Source organism: Tachyglossus aculeatus, chromosome X1 (genome assembly GCF_015852505.1).
Source record: "Tachyglossus aculeatus isolate mTacAcu1 chromosome X1, mTacAcu1.pri, whole genome shotgun sequence".
NCBI lineage: Eukaryota > Metazoa > Chordata > Mammalia > Monotremata > Tachyglossidae > Tachyglossus > Tachyglossus aculeatus.
Genome location: NC_052101.1, coordinates 85,210,716 through 85,229,252, shown reverse-complemented (window position 1 = coordinate 85,229,252; position 18,537 = coordinate 85,210,716). Strand labels below are relative to the sequence as shown.

The 18,537-nt window shown below is 45.7% G+C and overlaps 1 protein-coding gene across 2 annotated transcripts in view; it reads left to right on the top strand.

Moving 5' to 3' along the window:
- GFOD2 (glucose-fructose oxidoreductase domain containing 2) overlaps positions 1 to 18,537 on the top strand; it is a 55,756-nt gene that overhangs the window by 16,772 nt on the left and 20,447 nt on the right. The window contains exon 2 of one of the 2 annotated variants that reach the window (XM_038739814.1): positions 16,355 to 16,699. The exons of the other annotated variant lie outside the window; for it this stretch is intronic. Coding sequence (XP_038595742.1) covers positions 16,441 to 16,699 — 259 coding nt within the window. The 5' untranslated portion in view covers positions 16,355 to 16,440. The remainder of the gene's footprint in view (positions 1 to 16,354; positions 16,700 to 18,537) is intronic. 2 annotated transcript variants of the gene reach the window in all.

Sequence of the window (18,537 nt, the reverse complement as noted above, 5' to 3'; positions counted from 1 at the left end):
GTGACTCCTACAGCTAAAAGATGGGGGAATTTAACAAAGCCCTCTGTGTTTCTTTGGAATGTTTGTATTCAGCTGGGTGTTACACTTGCATGCCTTGTGCTTTGAATGGTCTGTGCTTTGCCTCCTGGTTTCAGATCTATTTGCCATTCCCCCAATTCCCTAGGAAGCTTCTCAGAATTTGATTTGATGTTGGCTCCTTTTTCTGCTTTGAACGGTCTGCTCTTTGCCTCCGGGTTTCAAATCCTTTTGCTCTTCTCAATTTCCTTATGATGCCTTTCAGAATTTCATTTGATGTTGGCTCCTTTCTTTACAAGGGAGCAAATGCCATTCATTTTTAACTGTTCTGCACAAACACTCTTCTATACAAAGACCTTTCATTTAAGCCCCACAGACTGTGAGTTCCATGTGAGACAGGGATTGTGTCCAGCCTTATTATCTTGTACCTACCCCAGCGCTTAGTGCTTGACAGCTACTCCCACAATAATAATAATTATTATTATCATTCTTATTACTACTAATAAGCCCTTTCTCAGCCTACCCCTAGTGCTCAGTATTTGATGAGATAGTTTAGCAGTCAGTTGTTCTCTGCCTGCACTCACAAGAACATATGATACATGGAGTAATATTTTGGGGAGTCCCTGGAAGGGGTGGGATGTTCAAGCATAGATTGTATACACGGGGTGGAGAGGAATCTTTATACAATATGTATGTTTGGTCTCTCTAGTTTATACATATGCATGCCATATGCACACACATCTCTAACATAAAGCAGGTGAAATTCCATTGTGACTAATGGAATTCCCTATTTTCACTACAGTTCTTGGAACCAGAATGGTTTGACAGTAAGACCATTGAGAGAAGCAGCATAGCCTAGTGCATAGAGCACGGGCCTGGAACTCAGAAGGACCTGGGTTTCTAATTTTTAGCTCCACCACTTGTCTGCTTTGTAACCTTGGAGAAGTCACTTAACGTCTCTGTGCCTGTTAACTCATCTGCAAAATGGGGATGAAGACTATGAGCCCCACGTGGGACATTGACTGTGTCCAACCTGATTAACTTGTATCTGCCCCAGCGCTTAGTTTGGTGCCTGGCAAATAGTAAACGCTGAACGAATACCATTAAAAAAAAAGACTAGAGTCAAATCGTCAATAAACTGAAATCATTAGAGGCTACAGAAATGAAAATGAGCCCAACTAAAAAGTCAGTTGTGATCAAAAATTTTTAGTGGATATGAAGCAACGTCTTATTTTACCTTGTGTTTTTTTCACACAGCTGTTTCTTCCAACATTGCACTGTGTTCCATCCATCCATCCAGATATGTGTTGCTGGAAGAGCATTTCCTAATTCTCCAACTGTCTTCTCTCCAGAGCCTAGTGAAAACAAGTGCTATGGAGGATTTGAGTGTATTTTATTTCAGTGGCTCTGTTTTAGATGATTTGTTAGTTGCCAAAACCGTGCACAGTGCTGCTAGCCAGATCACCATACACTTTGCTGTAGATGAAATTTCATCATGATAACATTTCAGTGGAGTATATATAATTTATATTATTTTATATTAGATTACAACTCTGCTGATGGGGATAATAATAGTATTTAAGTGCTTACCATGTGCCAAACACTGTACTAAGCACTGGGATAGATACAAGATCAGCATATCAATCATAGTCCCTGTCCTACATGGAGCTCACAGTGTCAGAGGGAGGGAGAGCAGGTATTTTATCCCCTTTACAGATGAGCAAACTGAGGCACAGGGCAGTTAAGTGTCTTGCCCAAGGTAACGCAGCAAGCAGACGGCAGAGCTGGGGTTAGAACTCAGGTCTCTTCACTCCCAGACCCATGCTCTTTCCACTAGGCCATGCTATTGTGAATCTGACTGAAAAGGTCAATATGTGGATTCCACAGGAAATCTTTGACAGTTGTAGTTGCAGCCTGCAGGTCTTATTCTACTTCGTAGCACTAATTCTTAGTTGCCAGTCAGCTTGCTGGTTTTTTGTTTTGTTTATTATTTTTTTAAATGATATTTTGTTTAGCACTTACTATGCGATAAGCACTGTACTAAGCACTGGGATAAGCAGGTTGGACAGAGTCCCTGTCCTACATTGGGTTCAGTAAAGTTGCCCCATCTCTAACTTCTTCCTACCAATGCAGTGTCTTCCGTGGGTGTTTCTCAGCTACCGATGTTGATATTCATTCACAGGAAAGTCCATTCTGAAGCCTCCTTGCCTCCAAGTGCTTCTTTCCATTTGTTTGTCTTTCCCTTTGCCTCACCAAACGGTACAGTAAAGGCCATTTATGCTTTACTTTCCTACGGCATGTTTATAGATTCCCTTTGCCAAAAGGAATTGAGGAAACTAATTTGAGGCCTACCTCGATAGGGTCCAAAGTCTACCTGCCTGGAAATCAAACAGCTGCCCTTGTAGATCTGAGCAAAAAGAGTACAAGGTTTCTTCGCAGGAAGGCAGTCCCACAGTAAAGAAAGTCCCACAAAAAAGAATCTTGTAGGACTGACCATAATGATCTTATTTGTCCAGAACTCAGGCCATCAGAAATCCAGTGGAAAAGGGGTTGGAATGCCCTACTTTGTTTCATCTCAACAAGAAGATGCGATGGTAACTGCTTCTTGGCTAGGTTCCCCCAAGACTTATGGGATTCTACCCTCTGTTTAATGACAAACTGTAGGGGTTTTTTGTTGGATTACCAAATTTGGGTACCACCCCTGATTCCAAAAGTTATAAAGTAGCAGGGCTAATGAATCATAAAACTGCTTTGTTTGAAAAAAATTATCCCGTTTTATAGCTTTTTTTATTGCCGAAAGTGAAATGTAGTTTTTCTAAAAATTCCAGGCTTTCTTTATGATCTCAAAGAAAGTTGTACGGTACCCTCCCGAGCACTTAGTACAGTGCTCTACACATAGAAAGCACTCAGTAAATACCACTGATTAACCGACTGATTGATTGATCTCAGTACTTCGGCAGATTTCATTCTTGTTCTGCTGCATTGTTAATTAAGGTTGTGTTTTCCACTGGGCAAGGTACCCGATTCAAACGAGAAAGTCACTTTTAAAGTTGATTCAAGCCATCTTAGTTTTCTTGCCATTCTCAGTCAGCATTAAATGTGAAAGTGGGAATTGTCGAAACAGTGTGACTTCTGTGATTAGGTATATCTTCAAGCTCTGTGGACAGGGCTGTTTCATTTGGCAAACAGACTTGATGTTTATGAAGCTTCAACTGTTAAAGTTGTGGTGTAAATTGTGATCTGTTATGGAAGGCAACTTTTTGTAATCAGTCAGTCAAAATGGCCTGATCCCGATTTGCATAGTGTGTATATAATAAAGTAGCTGGCATCCAGCTTCACTTCTTACAGAACTGCAGACAATCCAACTTCTTCGTTGCACATCTCTTTTGAGTTGGCATTCAAAACCCTGAGTCCTAGAGAAAAAAAATAATATTTTTGCTATTACAGGCTTATAAAGTTACAAAGAACTGGTATATCCAGTTGATCTTTTGTATTGTATTTGTTAAATGAAACCAACCTTTAGACTTGCACTGGGTATTAAATTGATTCATGGTCGGTATTGCTTGCTTATTTAGGTTATGGTTTCATTGTTTACATAGGTAAAGGTGAAAATCACCCCTGCCACACACATCCCTGGGACAGTGCATTAGAGCTTCCTTTGTGTATTTGGGAATCTATGTTAGGGCTCATATTGGAAGTAGGACGATTCTCTGAGGTGAATATTAAGGATTACATTTTCATTGTTTTCATTTAACTCTACAAGAAAAAAGACAAAGGGCAGGAGCTTTGTGTGCTTTTTAATTGTGTGGCTACTGCCAGGCAGTTTGTGTCAGCTTAATACAATCATGGAACTGTGCCACTGTCCTCCAACACTAGTTAAAAGTGTCCTCTTGTGGAGTGGTTAGGCACTGTTTTCATTGTGTAATCTAATAATGTGTAACCACAGCATAGAATCAAATCATGGGTTACCAGGAAAAAGAGGAGTCAGTGAAAATTTGACAGCATGGCATCTTAATCTTCGAGGAAAAAATGGAAAAACCACTTCTTGGGATCCCATTAAAATTTCCCTTGCTTCTGTTCATTTTTTTTCGCTCTTGTTTCGTTCGATTACAAGTCTGATAGGCAGCAACTTCCCCTAAAGATTCAAGGATTCTTCTTTTACCTTTGATTAGAATGTCACTACCAGCATGTTGCTTCATTCTGAATTCACTGGCATGTTGTTTTTTTCAGGCACATAAAAGAGAAAGGTCATGAAGCTAATTGCAAGATTTGTAATGAACTTTTCCTTTCTTCTGTGAAAGACTAACCTGTAAAACCAAAAGCTCTATGCTTACCCTGGGCACATTCCCTGCCCACAAGGAGCTTCCACTCTAATCGAGGAGACAAACATAAAAAATATTTGCAATTAATCAAAGGAAGTAACTGAATGTACAATTCAGACAGATCTCACTTTCATTTTCCCATTCTTTTATTAACTCTAAATCCAGGCTCAAAGCAGGTCTGAGGGGACTGAACCCACAAGAGATTTTCCTAGTTTCAACCGGACAATTTGTGCATTCTACTTTTCTTTGTCCTTCTCCATCCCATTGAGAAAACAATGCAGAGATTCAAGGTGTTTCTTAGACCGGTGACCTGAGCACCCGACCTCTCTTCATCGGCCATTTTTGTGGCATTGGGCAGAGGTGGCTCTTTCTTTGCTGTCCTCACTTCCTTCAATCGAAGTAGTGCTGTTGATCTTAAGCACATCCTAATGCTTCTGATTCCCGGAGCAGGCGTTATTTATCTCGTCTTATTCAGGAGGGGAAACCGGTTCAGAGAGGTTAAAAATGAATCAGCCTGGAAGTAGAGTAGAATTAGGTGACCAGCCATCTTGTTTGGGGCAGGCTGACCCCATATTTTGCCATCTGACAGACATAAGGTAGTACTGCTTGAGGATCTTGCTTTAGGCTGGAGTGGTGGGCCCAGACCCCCAGTTACGTGGTGGCAACAGGGGCAGCAGCCACCACCACTGAAGAAGGATCAGGAGAAGAGGTTCTCGTTTTCAGCAGTGACAAGAGCCGTGGCTACCACCGCTCCTGCTGCCATTGCCACTACAGCTGGAATGGGAGTGTCCGGCCACACTGGAAAGGCATCAGCTGGTCATGCCCCAAATTCTCAGCCCTGGCTCAGAAAGCCTGGTTTTAGTGCAGCCGGGCAGCCGGGGCTCCCCACAAGTTGCCACCTGCTACCTCCACAGCCCGTAGCTGCCCATCTGGAGTGGTGGCAACACTGGCGGGGGACAGTGGCTGTGCAGCCCTTTGACCTGGGCGGAAATCCTGAGTTCAGTCAGTGGAGGCAGATGGCAGCAAAGAGATTGAGGGGGAAGAGGTAAGCAGCTCCCCCCAGCTGGCTCTGTCTCTTTCCTTCTCCCCATTTTCCCCTTGCTCTCCCTCTTCCCTCCGCCCCGCCCCCTGCGCTTTTGATTTTGTCCTCTGCCCCCTCCTCTCCTGCTCTCCATTTTCCCTCTTTTCCTTCCCCCACGATCCCCTCTCCTGTTTCCTCAGCCTCCCCCTCAATCAGTTGTATTTATTGAGCGTCTGCTGTGTCCAGAGCACCGCACTGTTTGGAGGAGTACAGTAGAAATAAAGGACACCGCTCCAGCCTTCAAGGGGCTTACAGTCTAATGGAGGAGGCAGGCAGGCACAAATTATTTACACCCTCCCACTTAAAATGACTAACTTTCTGGTCATTTTATAATGGAGTCAGAACCAGAGCGTAGCCTCCCTCGTGTTCTACAATCAAGCTTTCTTCTAGGGAGCATTGATGCTCGTTAGCATGCTTTGTATTAGGAAACTGATTTTACAACCTAAAATAAACTTCACCTTCAGGCTGTCTGTCTTCTCATTCAGGGATCAGAAAGTTTCTTAGCATTTCTATTTTGGAGTGTTGTTTCTGGCTCTTGTCTCCAGTTGAATCTATGGGAGTTGGCTATAGAGAAAGGAAAATTACTAATCTGTAAACAGAGCTCTCCCAGGGTATTACCGCTGATGAATACACACCCATTCTCCTTCCCCAACTTTTACGTAGTGAGTTGTCAGACTGAAAAGGAACTTGCGGTGGGAACTATGGGTGTGGTGCTTACATTCTGAGGTGTTCCCTTAATGCTTCTCTATTCATTCAGTCGTATTTATCGAGCGCTTACTGTGTGCCAAACACTGTGCTTCAAGCAGAAAAAGGTGTTGGGGAAAGGTTTTAAAGGTTGTCCATTGTATTCTTTTGCAAAGAAGAGGGGTGAGTTAGGGGCAGTAAGAGGCCTAAGTAATAATACCGATGATAATATTTGTTTAAGCCCTTACTGTGTGTCAAGCACTGTTCTGAGCACTGGGGTAGATACGGGTTAATCAAGGTGGACACAGTCCCTGTCCCACTTGGGGATGATGATGATGGCATTTGTTAAGCGCTTACTATGTGCAAAGCACTGTTCTAAGTGCTAGGGAGGTTACAAGGTGATCAGGTTGTCCCACGAGGGGCTCACAGTCTTAATCCCCATTTTATAGATGAGGAAACTGAGGCACAGAGAAATTAAGCCACTTGCCCAAAGTCACATAGCTGGCAATTGGTGGAGCTGGGATTTGAACCCATGACCTCTGACTCCAAAGCCCGTGCTCTTTCCACTGAGCCACGCTGCTTCTCTGGGGATCCCAGTCTAAGTAAGAGGGAGGGTGGGTATTGGCCTTCCCTCACTAAACCCTCATTTCCCCTATTTGCTTGCCCTTCTGCGTAGCCAGTGCACTTGGATCTGAACCCCTTAAGCACTTGACAATCACACCACAGCACTTATCAATCAAATGATCATATTTGTTGAAAGCTTACTGTGTGCAGAGCACTGTACTAAGCACTTGGGTGAGTACACTATAACAGTTGGTAGACACATTCCCTGCCCCCAACAAGCTTACAGTCTAGAGGGGGAGACAGACATTGCTATAAATAAAAAAATTACAGGTAGGTACATAAGTGGTTGTGGGGCTGGAGCAGGGGGAGGTGAATAAAGGGAGCATATCAGGGTGACGCAGAAGGAAGTGGGAGAAGAGGAAATAAAGGTTGAGTCAGGGAAGGCCTCTTGGAGGAGATGTGCCTTCAATAAGGCTTTGAAGGTGGGGAGAGTCATTGTCAGATAGGAAAAGGGAGGGTGTGACAGGCCAGAGACTGGATGTGGGTGAGAGGTCGGTGGCGAGCTAGATGAGATCGAGGTACAGTGAGTAGGTTGGCATTAGAGGAGCGAAGTGCGTGGGCTGGGTTGTAGTAGGAGAGCAGTGAGGTGATGTTGGGACGGGGCAATGTGATTGAGTGCTTTAAAGCCAATGGTAAGGAGTTTCTGTTTGATGCAGAGGTGGATGGGTGACCACTGGGGGTTCTTGAGGAGTGGGGAAACAGGGACTGAACATTTCTGTGGAAAAATGATCCTGGCAGCAAAATGAAGTATGGACTTATGACCATATTCTTATTCTCTCCCATTTCCCCTATCTGCAGTGCATTTGAATATTTGTCTTCTACTGTAGACTGTAAGCTGCTTGTGGGCAGGGAGCGTGTCTACCAACTGTATTGCATGGTACTCTCCCAAGCATTTACTACAGTACTCCGCCCCCCAGTAAGTGCTCCACAAATACCACTGACTGATTGATTGATTTAAAAGTCCCCATTAGGATGGATGTCAAGTTGGGCAGCCATCACATTTTTCTTTTAGGTATCCGGTACCTACTGCCAGAGGCAGATTACTGGTCTGAGTGGTCCATTGGTGTGACCAATACTGGCACTTCTTTTGTAGCTAGTGTTTAATGAGGCTAGAATCAGCTCTGCAAGTGCCACAGAATTCACTTTGATGGCAGTCCAAGAACTTTTACACTTTCTTTTTCTTTATCTCTCTCAATCAGGGGGTGGCCCTCCAACCAAATTAATCTGGCCCATGGATTCCAAGGGAATCACCTCTGCCAGCAGCAACTCCTAATAATAGTGGTAATAGTAATATTAATAATATTAGTGGTATTTATTAAACGCTTACTGTTTGCCAGGCACTGTACTAAGCACTAGGGCGGATGCAAGCAAATTGGGTTGGACACAGTCCCTGTCCCACGTGGGGCTCACAGTCTCGATCCCCATTTTACAGATCAGGCACAGAGAAGTTAAGTGATCTGTCCAAGGGCACACAGCATCATCATCATCATCAATCGTATTTATTGAGCGCTTACTATGTGCAGAGCACTGTACTAAGCGCTTGGGAAGTACAAATTGGCAACACATAGAGACAGTCCCTACCCAACAGTGGGCTCACAGTCTAAAAGACTGTGTCGGAGCAGCAGACAAGTGTCGGAGTCAGGATTAACAGGTGTGTGCTCTATCCACTACACCATGCCTACTTGGCCATCTGTGAATATCAGCAACCCTTCCAGTATGCTGTGATTCCATGAACAGCAGCATTCAGTGGCGGGGGGCGGGGCGGGGGGGGGAATGGGAGCATTACTGAGTGTGTTCCTGAGTGTATGTGGCCGCCAAGTCAGATAGGAGCTGCCCAAGGCAGAAGAGGCTGCATTTTCATAATCTAGTCCCATATCCCAGTCTTCACTGTTGACCCACAGGCACTTAGAGTAAAGAGAAAGTGATTCACCCATGGCATTTTATGGGGGTGATAACTTGAATTGCACCTGATTCACTCACTTTCTACTCAACGGCACTGGCTTAGGCAACGTGCAGTCTCTGAATGAATCTAGAAATCCTCCACACACCCTCTGTATAGGTGTATATGCTGTGGTGCCGCTGAATCAGCAACTGCTGAAGTTTTACCACTAATTAGTAGCTGGGGGTGACCTCTGGGTAATCTGGTGAAGTCTGCCATCTAGGCCTGCAGACTACTAAACTCACTGTTCTGAAATCCTCTGTAGGTTTAATCTAGGTCCACGGGGACCCAGGTAGCATTAACATGAATGACAATCACTGAGGTGATTTCCTCCCGCCCCCACCCCCAAGATCACACATGGTCCCTGACCCAGAACCTTTGTACTCTTGTGAAGGTTAAGAAGCCTGGGGCCCCAAGAGTGTGACTTGACCCCTGTCCTCCTCTCCTCTTCTCACCTTTTGTCTCTCCTCCCCTCTCCCTCTCCCTTCTTCTCCTCTCCCTCTCATCTCCTTTCCTCACCTGTCCTCTCCCCTCCTCTCTTTTCTCTGTTTCTCTCACCTCTCCTCTTTTCTCTCATTCTCCCTCTTCTCTTTTCGCTCCATTCTCTCTATCTCCCTCCTCCCCTTCTGTCTCCCATGTTGCATGGGGAATAGGATAGGAAAGGAAGAGAGAAACAGGATTTTGGTGCCGGTCACTCCATCCCCTTCCAAAGTAGGTCTTTCAGACTGGTCTTTTCTTCATCCGTTTTCTTTCAGTAGGGAAAGCAGGACCTGCCTCTGTGCTTGGGGATGGCTGGGTGGAACCCGGTGGGATGGTGGCCCCAGTTCTCCCTGCTGCTACTGTTGTTCTGCACTCCTGCCCCAAGTTGGGAAAGTGGAGCACTGGCGTTGTTTTACCTGATGGAGGCCCAATTTTATCACTTCCTTGGGGGACAGTATGTAAAGAGGAGCGAAGCTGCAAGTAACTGGTTTGCAAGGTCATTGTGACTGTGCATTTTTGTGATAAGTTAACTTCAGTGACCTATTACCTTTCTTGTTTTCTTTAATCACCCCAAGGGGTCTTGCATGCAGGAAGGCTGGGTGCCAGCGGAGAGTGCTTCCACACTCTGCTTCCTTTTCATCAACACAGATTTGACTGGTGTGGCTTATTAGATTCTCGCCCACTGTTGGCTGACTTGCCTGTGAAGCCTTCTGTCCTAAAGCTGTTCTTAGTAAGAGGCGTTTTAAGGATTCCTGCATTTTCATATTCCCCCGGAGACCTTCTATATAAAATAAGCTGGAAGCCTTTGGCTGCCATTGAGCATTCAGAATGAGCTTGAAATGCTGTTGGCCAAGACCTGTTACGTGGTTTGGGTGCAGTGGGATAGATGCCATTTCAGCTCTCCGGTACGTTTAGCCAAGACCACAGGTTCCAACAGACATCATGTCATTCCCTGTGGTTTCTAAGAAGCTATAGCGTTAGCAAATGTAGAGTCCTTTAGGCTTCCCCCATTTGCATTCTGGTCCAGTGCCCTTGGGAGCTGCAGCCGTGATCACGCCCAGGGATCTCAGGAGCATACCGGGGGTGGTGTGCCACCTTTGTCCTCAGTCTGTCTACGGTGAACACCCTTCTCTGGAAATTATCTCTGGTGAAGTATCCTATAGAATCAGGAGCAGATTTCCCCACCAGAATGCCATCTTCGTGAGCTGGAATTTAGCCAAATGGAGGAAGGTCAACAAAGTGAAAAATGGGAGTCTGTGTTCTACAGATTTACGTTGGTTCTCCTTTCTTAATCTTGTGGTATTTAAGGGAAGGTCTCCAGAGCGGCACTGTCTGGTTTCTCTACCTTTTTGTATTGAGCACGTCAGATAAGGTTACCAGCATTGAGGCACTGCTCAGAGCAACACAGCTTCACTGGGCAGGACATGTGTGGAGTGTGGATGATACAGCAGGATGCCCAAGCAGCCGCTGTGTGGTGAATTGAAAGGGGACACGTTCTAAGTGGCGTAGTGACGCACAGTCTGCAGCAATGGGATATGGCAATAGACTGTCTGTTGGGAGACCTGTGCAGCAGACAGACCAGCCTGGCCGGGCAGTTAATGAATTAATTATAATAAATGCTTACTATATACAGGCACTGTACTAAGTGCTGGGGTAGGATACAAGCAAATTGGGATGGACCCAGTCCCTGTCTCACAGGGGGCTCACTGTCTCAATCCTCATTTTACAGATGAAGGAACGGAGGCACAGAGAAATGAAGTGACTTGCCCAAGGGCACACAACAGACACGTGGTGGAGCCGGGATTAGAACCCATGACCTTCTGATTCCCAGGCCTGTGCTTTATCCACTAAGCCACACTGCTAGTCAGTTGCCCATTAACTGAGAAGTCATGGTCCTTGAGTGAAGACTTTGAGAAGAACGGGGTGCCAGGAGTCAGAGAGGACAAGATCTGTGTGGGCAAACACATGAACACAGCAAGAAATGATCTTTCCATGCACACAATGTGGAATAGAGTGCCAGCCATGTATCCGTCTTTTCAGCCACACCTAAATGTATGAATAAGACTCCCTGTCTCTAGTCATCCTTTCATCCTTTAAAATGAAGGACAGTGCTTGTGTGCTCTCTCTCTCTCTCTCTCTCTCTCTCCTCATGATGGTTTTATAGTTTCCAAAGAAAGAATATGAAGAAGAAAATATCAGGAAAACTGCTAAGAAACGGTCAAAATAGAGTCAAAAGTTGCCTCTGATAGGCTGTACCATTGTGGGGTTAATGTTTTCTAATACGAGGACATGTCTTGATAACTTAAATATAATTGAATTTAAGCTTCATATATTTTTTTACCCTAATCATTATTTTGTTTTGCATACATACTAGCTGAAATGATGTTTTGGGGCAGACTCCTCAGCTGCCCTCCCCCACCCCACCTTTTCCTTCAGTTTTTTTCTCTCCTTTTTACCATGAAATTCTTCACAATTTATCAGTATAGTCTGATGAGAAAGGAGTATAAAATCAATGCAAAAGTTTCCAGGAGGGTAGTACAGTACTTTTGGTTTTTTTGGAATCACTAAAATGAAAGCTTGTCATAAATTTCAAATGCCCTTGGCTGTCCTTGTCACCCGGTGCTTTGGCAGGGCCCCAAAAAACTGTTAGATGTTTATTAACTGGGCGTGAGTTCAGGAACAGAGAGCTCTCTCTCTCTCTCTCTCTCTCTCTCTCTCTCTCTCTCTCTCTCTCTCTCTCTCTCTCTCTCTCTCTCTCTCTCTCTCTCTCTCTCCCTCTCTCTCTCCTGAGAAAAAGCAGAGTAAAATGCCACTAAAGGGCTAAAATAACAAAGAACTATGGGTCCAACTACTGAGCCTTTTTAAAGTAAATATTTCATAAGCCTCTGCACAACCACCATAAATATTTATGCCCAGAGACTCCAAAATACTCTCAGTGCTTGGTCGTAGCTGGTGCAAGGAATGGGGCTGTATTTACAGTTTAAAGCACACACATTCAACAGCTCATTTAACCTCATTATTTTTTATATACTTAAGTGTGATGTTGGATAACATATAGCTTGAGTTGTTTTCAAAGGCTACTGACCTGTGGAGAACTGGGAAAGGGGCTCTGCTGTTTGGTCTATTAAGAGAAACAATGCCTTTGGTTGCTGATTCAATGCCTTGTGGGTGGTTTTTAAGAGGATGATGACCTAGTGCTGTTACTGGACCTGCTATTGTTAAAATGCTGGCAGAATTTATTGTGGAAGTCTTCATTTTCAGCCTTGGAGCAAATGTTTTCTGGCACTTGTTCAAGTGGCTTAAGTGGGCTGGGGGAAAGGATGTGTTTAGGAAAGATGTTTTAAACTGATGGTGCTCTAGACTGTAAGCTTGTAGTGGAAAGGGAACGGGACTCCTAATTCTGTTGTATTGTGCTCTCCCAAGTGCTTAGTACAGTGCTCTGAAGTGTAAGTGCTCAATAAATACCGTTGATTGACTGAAAGACATGAGTGGTTTAATGGTCCACCATCATCATCACTATCAATAGTATTTATTGAGTGCTTTTTTAATGGCATTTGTTAAGCACTTACTTTGTGCCAGGCACTGTACTAAGTGCTGGGGTAGGTACTAGCTAATCCCTGTTCCACATGGGACTTGCAGTCTTAATCCTCATTTTACAGATGAGGAAACTGAGGCACAGAGAAGGTAAGTGACTTGCCCAAGGTTACACAACAGGCAAGTGGCAGAGCCAGGATTAGAACCCAGGTCCTTCTGACTCCCAGGCCTGGGCTCTATCCATTTAACCACACTGCTTCTGTATGTAGAGCACTGTCCTAAACGCTGGGGAGAGTACAGTACAGCAGAGTTGGTAGACCTGTTCCCTGCCCACAACGAGTTTACAGTCTAGAGGGACAAGCCCCTGTGTATCTCTTCCTTTTGACCATCTCCGGGTTTAGCTTGGGGAACCAGAGAAGTAAAAGGTCTAGCATCTTTCTCGATCCCAGCCTTTCTTCTGCGGAGGAAAAAAAAATCCTTAGCTGGAAAAAACGCTTTGGGGAGCCCCCAGACTCCAGAAGGGAAGGGGAAAGCATGCTCTCTCATGGTAAACGAACAGGTGGAAGACTTGGAAATGGTCAGTACTCAAGGACGAAACCTAACTTGGTGTATTCCTGGGGAATACACCACATCTCTCAGTGCCTGTCAGCTGAAGGTCCGAAGGCCTGAAGGTTTGGTGGATGTGAGCTAACAACAGAGGCTATATTTCCCGTTATGTGGATAGCTCAGTACCGTAATAGATAGCCCTACTAAGATGTGGGTTGAAGAAGGGGCTGCAAGACTAAGAAGAATTAGAACCTTGGAATTCCAACCTCTCGTTTCCTGCTGAAGTCATGATCACTGCTTCCATGAGTGATTTACCCAGGAACAGTTATCCAGCGGTGTCCAGCAGGGGAAATGAAAGGAAACGGTTCAGCGTGTGACCCTGTTCAGCCAGCAGTCACTGCTGTCAGCAGTCAGATTAGACAACATGTGCCTGCTCCCTAAGGATAGTTGTTTTCACAAGTTGTTTGCCTCATTTTTCGCTAACTGCTGAGATAGAGTAAAAGAGAGGCTCTGTTTGGAGAGTTTACTCCGTGGTAACCATAAAGCTTTTGCAGCGGTTTTAACAACCAGGATCACAGCCCAAGTTACCCAGACCAAGAAACAAAACTTCTGCTCCTGAACTGCTGCACATGTGCAAGGGAGAAATGAGAACTCAGTGCAGTGTGATAATTGTATCCTGTATTCTGTAGCACCAAGAGTAGAGCTAAGTACCTGCCAATGTCATATATCATTCTCCCTCCCTGGCCCACAGAGTGGCTTAGTGGAAAGAGTGTGGGACTCAGAGTCGGAGACCTGGGTTCTAGTCCCAGCTCTGCCACTGGCCTGCTGTGTGACCTTGGCCAAGTCACTTAACCTCTCTGGGACTCAGTTTCCTCATCCGCAAAATGGGGATAAGATAGATGGTGAGCCCTATGTGGGACTGGGACTGTGTGTCATCTGATAACCCGGTATCTCTACCAGTGCTTGGCCCATAGTAAGCCCTTAATACATGCCATTATCTTATTATTGTTACTATTTTACAAAATAGATCCTTGGCCAGGAATACGACAGTCATGAACTCATCAGCTGAGGCTCCTGATCGGCAGGCATTTGTTCTAAAATTGAAAGAGGCAAAAAAATTCATTAGAAGAATTACACACGTATATTTGGATACCAGGGAAAAGTAACTCTGAAATACTTTGGAGGGGACTTAAAAGCAGAGGTAGATTTGTTCTTTTGTGATCCAACTCAAAATTGAAACGAGAAATAGTATGGATAAAGGGGGATTCATAGAGGGAGAGGCCGGTCAGGTCCTAGCAGGTAAGGATCCATTTTTGTGGGCCCCTTTTCCCATGGCTCCTAGATTCCTCAGTATTTCTGGGGCCCTCTGTGTTAGTCTTCCACCTACAGGACTGCTGCTCTGTGCCCCCACAGAGGCCTTGCCACCTGAACAGAGTCACAAGTGGGCAAGGGAGAGCAGCAGGGGATCCAGGAAGAGTGACATGAGAAACTTTGCAACACCCCCAGAGCCACGGGGGAAAGTGGCCCACCCCAGCATGGAGATCTGACTTGGTGTTTGGTGTGTTCTGTTTAAATTCCTGAGGAGAGCCTAAATGTGGGTGTGAGGGAGATGGAGTCGTGGGTAAGCTTGAAACTATGGAGTTAGGGAGTGGTTATGACTAAGGGAGGAGTATAGAGAGGCTGACATGACAGGAAATTCCAAGCTGAAGAGTCTGCCTTCTTTCAGGCTCTTGTGCTTCCTCCCCTAACTGGTGAATTGATTATGCCATTTAGGAGGTACCAACATGTGTCTACGAAAAGCCGGGTGGATTAAAAACTCACTCTTGAGGAGCCGGCCCATCGGTAGTATGGCTCTGGAAAACACATATGCACAAGCATTTAGTAGGAGAGGTGGGATGGGACCGTGAAATGTAGAGGCAGTGAGTGGGGGCAAGGGAGGACTTGGGGGATGAGAAAGAAAACAGGAATAAATGGGTTAGAACAGGATGTTGGAGGCTAGTCAACCTATTTTCTTTACCTCTTTAAAGGTGACAAAATGCCCAATCCAGGAGATTTTATGATGTAGATGGAACCGCTTGTGCTCATTACAACACCAGCTGCCTGCTCTACAAAAACTGTACCCATTCTCCCCTACCAGCCAGGTCACAGTGTGGGCCACTGGGCAGAGGGGGACGGGGCAAGGGAGTGTGGATAGCTCAGTGCAAGTCATCACCACTACTGCAAAAACAACTCAAGCACATGGGCTGCCTGCAGTAGGATATACCTTTCCCCTCGTCTCCGTCGGGATCTGAGCATTGCTCACCCGGATGGCAAGGGGCCAGAAAAGGTGCACTACTATATTGTCATGGACGCAGTGTGCGAGAGATTCCCTCTCAAAGACACTCACACCACGGATACAGTCTAACCATCAGCAGTGTCGTCTTCGGCTCAGAAGACAACTCTCCATATCATAAATTCCTGACTGATTCAGAGAGCGATTTTTCTCCCCGCTCATTAGAGAGGCCACTGAGAGCCCTCCCAGTTCCCGGACCCTGAGATGGCCGGGATGCTGCATGCGTCCCACAGGGCACGCAGGGTGCCGTAGTGCCGCGATATTTTGCGGAAGTTTGCCCGATTCCACCCGGACCTAGGAGGTTGCTCTGGAGGGGGTCCCTTGATCTCCCCCTCCCCATTTGCCCAGGGCCTTTTGAATTCCCCTCCCAGGTCCCTCTGGGCGGGCGCCACTTCTGAGCCGAGCAACTCGGCAGCAGGAGCCAAAAGCGGAGGGAGGCCGGGCCTTAAGGTGAAAAGTACCGGACTTCGAGGCATTCGGTGCCCTGTGAGTACCGGTCAGAAGGCCGACCTGCTGAAAACCGGACTGACCGGAATAAAACCAGCCGAGTGGCCACCCTACCTCCCATCCTCAGTCCCTTCCTTCTTTTCCACGAAGATGGGCATCTGTATTGTTCTAAAGGTTTCCTGGGAAGGAGGTCCCACAACTTCGCCTGGAAACCCCTTTTCTCCTTCCATCAGTGTCCTAGGAGGGACACTGAGACAAAGAGCAGCCACCGATGCTACATTTGCCATGAAAGCACGCGCTTCTTGTTGTTCCCTTCACTAATATCCAGGTTGTAACCCTTGCTATTTCAGGAGCCATAGTTGAACTGAGAGCGAGAGACGTCCTCGCCCCTGTTGGAAGCTCTGCGTAAGGAGTCAGATCTGTGAATGAAGTCAGGATGAAGATGCTTCCCGGAGTGGGGGTCTTTGGGACTGGCAGCACTGCCCGAGTCCTAGTTCCTTTGCTGAGAGCCGAGGGCTTCTCTATTGAGGCTCTGTGGGGGAAGACCGAGGAGGAAGCGAAGCAGCTTGCCGAAGAGTTGAATATTTCCTTCTACACAAGCCGGACAGATGACATCTTGCTGCACCAGGACGTGGATCTGGTTTGCATAAACATCCCTCCTTCGCTCACACGACAGATAGCTGTAAAAGCTCTAGGTACAGTGAAGTTTGTCTTTCGGTTCTCAGCAGCAGCCTATTTTGTTGGGAATGATTTCTTTACTCGGGGCTCGAGACATTACTGAGCCTCAGTATTCATGCAGATTGAGAACAGCCCGGTTTCTTTCCTCCTCTTAGCGTCTTGGGGGTACAGCAATTGGAAATGGGTCCCTGAGCTAGAGCAAGCATCTTCTTTCAGGATATATATCCAGCCGGGATAGTCTGGGAGCATTGCCATACAGAGATGAGAGCTGCTTTTGTGGCAGTCCTTCGGAGAGGAGTGCATGGGGCCTTATATTCAGGAGGATTCCCTAAGATCTCAGCCCCCTCAGTCCTTTTTTTTTTTTTTTGAAAGGATTGAGACAGGCTGGAAGAAAATGATCTGGAGGGATCCAGGTATTTTTTGTTGTTGTTTTCCCCCCTATTAAATCCCTGAGCAGAAGTAGAGAAAAATTGTCTCCCAATTCTGCCCCTGCCCTGGTGATCCAGTGTGCCTTTCAGGCACTGAGTGATGAAGCTGACTGACTTCAGTGCCTTAGTGGCTGGGGAGAGTTATCTAAATTAGTAGTCACCAAAAGGGGTGCTGGCATGCCCCAGGGTGCCAGAGGAAATTGAACCCAGTAAATGTAGACCATAATTCCCTATATTGGAATAGGCTAGAGTCTCCTGAGCAAGGTTTTGGTGACTTTTTTTTTCTAAGCAGATTGTATGATCCTATGTATGGGTGTTGACTACTTTGTAGGATTGCTTCCACTTAAATTGTAGCCAGAAATTTAAGGAGCAGCTTTATTTCCTAAGTTCCTTACTGTAAGGAATCGGAAAGTTGACAGAGGTAACAAAGGATATGAATATATTTGGCTAAAGGACATCTATAAATTTCCTAAGTATGATGCATAAAAAAATCAGGAGAGTTTCATGTACTTCTGTGTACAGTTCACTCTGCATTATCTGGGTCATTGTTGAGTGTTTAATAAATACAATGTTGATGATGATGATGATAATTTGTGTGGCAGACTAAACGTGTCCTTCCTGCTGCAAGAGGGAATGGAGGGAGGAGACAGTGGTGCCCCCGACCTGAGGCGTTTTTGACCTCTATATACGGTCTATATAGTTTGACCCCAACTATACGGGGTTTGTGCTGAGCAGGGTTGGAACGTCCAGCCCTGTGCAGTGTCCCAGCTCTCAGGGAAGGCTGAAGGCTGGAGGTTTTCCCATTGCAGCACACCACTGCTTCTGCTGCTCCGGATGGCATTCTCAAACCGAGAGGTTTCCAGCCTTTGTCACCTGGGTCACACAGGGCAGGATGGAGGTTTTTCAGCTCCAGCGCACCACTGCGTTCCTTGTCCAGGCAGCCCGCCCAAGTCACTAAATCTCCGACCTTCGCCACGAGAGCCTCATGACCAAGGCTGGAAACCTCTCAGCTTGGATGCACCACTGAGGGCCCAATCCAAACAACCACCGACCTTTGTCGCGAGAACTATTTTTGAATTTGCTGGACTTTTTGGTTTTCCTGAGCCAGAGGTTGGGCTGGAAAATACAGGGCCGTATTGACCTTTGTAATCTGTGATTTGGAACATTATTGGTTTTAGAAACACCCTTTAAAAGTTCTTTTTGAAAGTGTTCAGCAGTAATCAGAAGCGGACGATTCATGTTTCTATGACTGTGAAATAAATGTGAATCTAAAACAGTTATATCAAACTGAAAAAAGCTGGTTTAATGGAGCTGTTTATAATTGAAGATGAGAGGACGTGGGGGACAGGCACTAAAATTCAAAGTTAAATTTGGCACCACCCGTCAAAAAGTTTAGGAACTATTGATCCAAATAGACATGCACGTTT